The sequence below is a fragment of the Nelumbo lutea genome, chromosome 8 (genome assembly GCF_056320005.1).
Source record: "Nelumbo lutea isolate HS-2025 chromosome 8, American lotus-T2T, whole genome shotgun sequence".
NCBI classification, from domain to species: Eukaryota; Viridiplantae; Streptophyta; class Magnoliopsida; order Proteales; family Nelumbonaceae; genus Nelumbo; species Nelumbo lutea.
The window spans coordinates 38705177-38712166 of record NC_142691.1 but is presented as its reverse complement, the minus strand read 5'-3'; the positions used below and the strand labels follow the sequence as shown (position 1 = coordinate 38712166).

At 38.5% G+C, this 6990-nt stretch overlaps 1 protein-coding gene across 2 annotated transcripts; it reads left to right on the top strand.

Annotated features, from left to right (window-relative positions):
* The first annotated feature begins 2859 nt into the window (after positions 1-2859).
* On the top strand, positions 2860-6302 carry LOC148843861 (Protein kinase superfamily protein). 2 transcript variants are annotated; one of them, XM_088959859.1, is made up of 7 exons: positions 2860-3626; positions 3730-3984; positions 4068-4222; positions 4317-4396; positions 4496-4631; positions 4821-4970; positions 6021-6302. In XM_088959859.1, exons 1-7 carry the CDS (start codon positions 3416-3418, stop codon positions 6183-6185), a joined length of 1152 nt encoding a protein of 383 aa, XP_088815985.1. In that variant the 5' UTR covers positions 2860-3415; the 3' UTR covers positions 6186-6302. The 2 variants fall into 2 exon arrangements, with proteins under 2 accessions (XP_088815985.1, XP_088815983.1); XM_088959857.1 differs by having other exon boundaries at positions 2884-3626; positions 4065-4222.
* The last annotated feature ends 688 nt before the right edge of the window (positions 6303-6990 follow it).

Below are 6990 nucleotides of genomic sequence, written 5' to 3'. Positions count from 1 at the left end.
GAGGCGGCAAGAGAGTGTTTGTAGGGTGCAGAATTCTCTCTTCTTGTAACCTCAGCTCTGAAGACAAGAGTGTGTTGGTTGCATCTCTAAAGGCTGCCGCCCCTCCTTCTTTTATAATCTCAAAGGGATCAGCTCCTAATCCCATTAGGAGTTACTAACCCAAATCATATTTGGATTAGAAGTCCCTCTAAGTAATAAGGGATAACCCTTATCTTATCTGCAGATTAGATCAGCCATCTCATAATCTAATTAGGAGTCTTCAAGATTGAAATCTTATTTAGATCTTGGACTCTCTAAGTGGATTCTATCCCCAATCCTATCAGCTGATCCATCTCAGAATTCGCCCCTTAAGTGACTAATCAAATTAGCCCAGTTCGAAATGGGCTTAAGGCCCATTTAAGGTTATGTATTCATTTAACCTTCCAAACTGCTGCCCAATTGGGCTTCCTTGTATGGCGTGGGACCCAAACATTGATCTACACATCAGCCACATGGGTTCAGCCCAGCCTTTGTTACAAGGCCTGGCCGAATACACTGTTATGGATAGTGCACTCCCTGAAAACCATCTCATGGTCTCTATGGGCCCAACACTTACCCTAAGTGGTCCCTGGGCCAAGCCACCTTGTAACACCCAGGAAATGTGGGCAGATGCAAGATTAGCCCATCAGGTATTATACTCAATGGTCTTACACTTAACCTCTCAGCCCATAATGATCATACACTGCCCGACAAGAGAGGACCTCTCCCTTGGCTGTAAGGAACAGTGTTGCACTCTCTGCTTATATGGATCCCGGGAATTAAAACATTTTGCAAATCATTTCGAAATCATAATATATATACTTTTATATCTCATATAAAATATATTTTGCAAAACAAATCTCAACGGTTGAAATCGGCCACCGACAGCCTTGGTTTCCATCAGTGAGAGTGCATCCCCGTTCATTACCTTTAACCGACAAATGGGTTGATCCTATCACTATGATCATCCACTTAGATGAATTCTCAAACAGTCCCAACATACCCAGGTTTTGACCCCTGCTAAGGATCTCACTGAATGGTAGATCAAAGATAGCCCAATCCGACACCTAGTACAGTATCATAATCGAGTCTAGGGGTCGGGTGTAACTTTCCAGTTTTGCCCATCAATCTCCAAGGTCCATGGCAATACTAGAAATCTGGTCCAGTTCATGGATTCAATTAATCTTACACTGTATGTGCCCAAGGTCTCACCCCGGCAGCCGAGACAAGCCACCCCAACCGACTTGGTGGCACTACAGTGTCAGCCTTGTCAGGATAGGTCTCCCCAGACCGACCCACTAGCTGTGAACAATCAAAACTAACACGAGTCTCATTAAGTGTCCAGTTTATGGGTATTACACAGAAACATACCAAGGGAACATGAATCAAATATGCACTTTTATTCATTTACAATAAACTCATTAAGTACATCATCTTGATTGAAGCTAAGGGCATACAAAACTATCTAACACTTTACTCTGGTGCTCCTCTACACATGTTTCTTGATAGGACACCTTCTATCAAGACATACAGGGGCTGTAAACATAACGTGATACTAATGACTGAAATTTTTCTTGACAAAAAACCTTCCATCAAGAAACAGTAGCGCTAATTTACAAGAAACACCGATCTATAACTATACGACTAACTAAACATCACCACGACTTCACCCCCATTGACACCTTCAACACTCTATGACCTGAATGGTCTATAAAATATTACAAGCCAATATAACAACACCAATAAAGAGAAGCTCAATTCTAATAGACAATCCCAAATATGCTCTCAATTTCAATAGGACGCAAAATCACCGAAATCTGTTTTTTTTTTCTATGACACGCATGAGCCCACAATTCGTAGTAAGTCAATCAACTCCCCATTCTCAATTATCTAATCATGAAGATCCCAAAGAGTTCTTATTGATAAAAATACTCTTATCAATAAGTAGAGGGGGCTAATTGTAACTACATGTAATTTGTCACCATTAGATTTGTAATAAATATCCTAGATAAGAACTGCATAGAGAAACTCCGGATGGGGAGAGTGCTTTGGTTGACCTGGGCAAGACGATAGACAATGTTTAAGGTATCAAAACAACTAAGATACCTCTGTAACAACATGACAACACTTTACAAAGGCAATGTAGGGCTCATACATCTGCGATGAGCATAAAGTGTCATTCTAAACCTACGGCAAGTATAGGACAGTGTCACATGCCTATGATGAATGGTAGGCATTACTCAAAACTGACGACGAACGCTTAAGCACCTATTCACTGTCGAATTACACTTCTTATAGTCATAGCAAGTTGTGGCAGGGCATCTCGAGGATAATTGATAAAATACTCGAACACGTCAATTGACCAAAGACCTTGTCTCGACACGTAATCACGAGAAAACCCATGAAGGGATGTAGCCAACACGTGGTATGTGAGAACCCTCAGGGAAAAAAAAAAAAAAAAACTTTATTCCTAAAAGATGTTGTGGAGATGTGACGAAACTCTAGTGGAGTTTGCTTGATGGCTGACGTGAGAGATAAGATTCCCTTCCCTAATAAGAAAATCTCTTTTTGGGATTCTTCTCTTTATAATCTCGGAATCCCCTCTAAGGGGGAGAGACAAGTCACGAGAAACATAAAAACTCCCAGAATTCCCTAGCGAAAGACCTTATAACCTTCTCTCGAAGATAATTAAGTTTATCCATAACTTTGATTTGAAGAGCATACGCCCATCCTTTCTGCGCACGTTATCAACAGTTTAACCGGGAGCGCATGTTAGCATGTCTCCGGGTACCGGTCGAAGGTTTCGTTTTTAAACAGCTCTTATTTTTTTTTAAACAGCTCACGCTTATGCTTCCCGACTAATCCATTCATAAATTAATAAACAGAGACCATTTAATCCCTTTATAAATAAATAAACAGATAGACAGATGGTTTTTTTTTTTTTAACAAATCTATTTTTTATTTTTAACAAACCCAGTTTGAGAGAGAGAGAGAGAATTTTCAATTTTATTTTGAGAAATTTAGAATTCAGTCCACCTCATAGACTTCTATTAGTTTGAGTGATAGAGATGTCAACGGCAACAGACACAGCTCCTCTCTAATATTAAAATCTTTTATACTAGAGACGCAGCAATTATAGTTGCAAGCCCAATAACGAAAGCTTTCGGAAAAGTAGTTGCAGAGATCTTTTGTACTGAACCTGATAAATAAAATGTTTTTCCTTATCTCTTCGAGCAGCAACTTTGAGACCCAGATGATACCTTTATAATTAGGAAACCCAATTTGTCTTTTGTTTCTCTTATGTCTTCATTGGTTCCTCCTTCAGCTCGCTTCCTGTTTGTTCTGAATCGCTTTTGTAATAGAAAATAGAAGTGGTTTCAGAAGGAAGATTGGTTCAATGCGGTACCTCAGAAAGGGTAGCTTGAAGAGGCTTTTCTCAGTTCGCAGACGCAGCTTCGAGGAAGAGAATTTGAATGAAAATGAGAATACTGAGCAGGACAGCAAGGAAGCAATGGTAGGTCTGCCAGAACCGGAGCCATCTCTGAAACCCACATGGAGATGCTTTTCTTATGATGAAATCGTTGAAGCTACTAATAGTTTTAATTCAGGTTTGTTTCTTAAAATTTAAGAAGACACAGTTTTGTTCTGGTAATATTCGATTCTTGTTTGTTAAAGGAGTTGATTCATGTGTTTTGTTTTGATGGGTATCAGATAATATGGTCGGGAAAGGTGGATATGCAGAGGTTTATAAGGGAGTTCTGAAAGATGGACGGGTAATTGCCGTGAAAAGGCTAAGCAGAGCTTCAACAGATGAGAGGAAGGAGAAGGAATTCTTAACAGAGCTTGGAACAATTGGCCACGTCCACCATCCAAATGTGTCGGCTCTGTTGGGTTGCTGTATCGACAATGGCCTTCATCTCATCTTTGAGTTCTCCTCCCACGGTTCTGTTGCATCTCTTCTGCACGGTATTTCTGCAAAAATCTTAGTTTTCTGATTGGGATTAGTATTTGATTTAATATTTGCTGAAATGGGTGCGTTTTTGTAGAAGAGAATTCGGCACCTATCGCCTGGAAAATAAGGTATAAGATCGCTATCGGAACAGCTCGGGGCCTCCATTACTTGCATAAAGGCTGTCCAAGAAGGATAATTCACAGGGACATCAAGGCTTCTAATATTCTCTTGACAGTAGATTTCGAACCTCAGGTGGACCTCTGGAACAACTCTGTTCTGTTGTGTAATTTGACAGAAGCTCGGTTTTTGTATAGTTCGATTAGCTTGATTGTCTGAATTGTATTAGATTTCTGATTTCGGACTGGCGAAATGGCTTCCATCTCAATGGACTCATCACTCCATTGTTCCAATAGAAGGAACATTTGGGTATGTAACTCCAGTAATTTTTCTTCGGTAGTTAAATCAATGGAAATTGATAGATGGAGGGGAATTTGAGTTTGTTCATCACTGTATTCATGTTGTCAGGTACTTAGCACCTGAATACTTCATGCATGGGATTGTTGATGAGAAGACTGATGTTTTCGCCTTTGGAGTCTTCCTCCTTGAGATCATCTCTGGCAGGAAGCCAGTTGATGGATCTCATCAAAGCTTGCTTAATTGGGTATTGCTCCTTCACCGCTTTTTCATAGTAAATGTTAATAATGCCATTAAATGCTTGTTCATTAGTATATTGTAATCTTGTACATACATATATTCAGGGTTCTGCTTGAACTGCCTGAATCTGAATATGGGTCTTAGTAGATTGATTAAATTTTACTTATCTGAGATTAATTAGTTATAATCTTGATAGGCAAGGCCTCTCTTGAAAGAAGGGGACATAGAAAGGTTAATAGATCAGAGGCTCAGAGGTGAGTATGATGTTACACAGCTGAAGAGACTCACCTTCACAGCATCTCTATGCATTAGAGCATCGGCCACATGGCGTCCAACGATGAGTGAGGTAATTTAGTTAGGTTATCTGTTACTTTCTTGCCACCCTTGTTATACACTTAATGAATATAGTTATATTCTCAGGATCTTTGCTGTGTGGTTCTACTCTTGGATACGTTTATGGAACTGGGGGAATTTCTTTTAGACAGAAATATGTTATTGTTTGAGCTCACATTGCTTTCTTATTTCGTAGACTCAAAAGCTGTCTTCATTTCTGTTCTAATTTCTTATTTCACAGGTGAATTGCATAACCACCCCTTAATTAGATGCTATATCATCATCGAAAGGACCATTTTATCATATAATTATTTATTATTCTATGAACCTAATTGGTTGACCTGCCATGTGCCTAATAAATTATCTAAATTGAGCTGGGATTTTTGTAATTTGATCTTATTAATATAATGCTATATTGTCAACTTTCATTCAAGAAACGTGTTTGTTTGGCTGGGAATGACTTTCTATACCTTATTATATCGCTTTCACCAGTGAGATTTAACATTTCTGATTTGGGTTTTTGTGGTGTTGGTGAGAGTAATTTGGGTTTTCTTCGCAATGTTTGAGTAATTGCTGATGTTTAATCCTACCTAACACAAAACGCCAACCTGCTAATACAGGAAAAGAAAAACTCACTCTTCAAGGGAAAAAGAGGATCAGGAAATGATCACAAACCTGCTAAATTTTTCTGGTTAATACATCTCTATTTTCTGTTCATGTGGACCTCATATTCTTCTTTAACTGAACAAGAAAAATTTGCTCCTCTTTGGATCTTGTGAGCATTGCAGTGAAAGGTTAACCACTCGAGTGCAGTGTCCTCATCTGTTTAACACCAAGTGAAGCAAGTAAAGTGCTTGTGTAGAAAGAAACAGCTTTCTGTCTTTATTGGCATATTCTCCTTGTGGAGTAACACATCAACTAATTGAGAAATGGACTTAATATGGATTCTGGAATATAAATTTGAGATTGGAAGCAATTGTTCTAGCATATCTAAGTAGAAAAGAAAAAGCAAAATAGCATTTTTATTTTTTTATTTTTACTGATAGTTTGGTTGGAAATACAGGTATTAGAGGTAATGGAAGAGGGCGAGATGGATAAAGAATGCTGGAAAATGCTAGATGAAGAAGATGATGAAGAAGAATTTTGGGGCTTTGAGGATCTAGAATGCGAGTGCAATAGTCCTTTCTCAACATCCCCTCAGGATTCGATCTCAACGGCGAGCTCTTAGAGCCGGAAAATTAAGATAGTAAATTTGACAACCTAACCCTGCTTTCCTGGACCTGTATATATATATACAGTACATACATGAACAAGGATAAAGGATAAAGAAGATTGAATTATCATACCTACCTGTCTCCTCTGCATTCATTGTCTCCTGTGGATGTACAGTTGTAATTTTTTATTCTATATCATTTCATTAAGAACTGGTGGAATTGTGAGAGACAAGCCAAAAATTGTTTGCAGAGCAACAATATTGGGTTAACAAATTCCTCCAAATTAATGAATAATGGGCTTACCCAACTGTTTTTTCAAATCATAAAGACCTTTGATCCATGGGCTAATTGAGTTAACCCCAACAGCTCCTGATCACATATTTGATCAATGGGAGCAGTTGATAAAAGTTGATAGAACAGGGCCACATGGACTGTGACTGCACAATGTAATGGTTTCAGGTTCAGAGTGCCATGTGGACAAAGTCACAACTGGCACCTCAGAAGCTATGTCAAGATCATCTCAAACAGCTAGGATGGTAACATTATTAACTGGTGGCCCCAGAACCCCGAAAACGCCAAAACATATTAAACTGCTTGGACAGAGATTCATTTTTAATATTGGTATATCTTCGGTTTATTCATTAAAAGTTTTTATTTAATTTATTTATAAAATCGAGAAAAAATAATAATGAAATTATTATTGACAACTAGACCCATTAGACACCAACACAATGTTAAGCATGCATATAAATCAAGGCCATCTATTAAGAGTTTTTATGAATACGGCTGACCATGATCAGCTAAATGCTCAAATAGTGC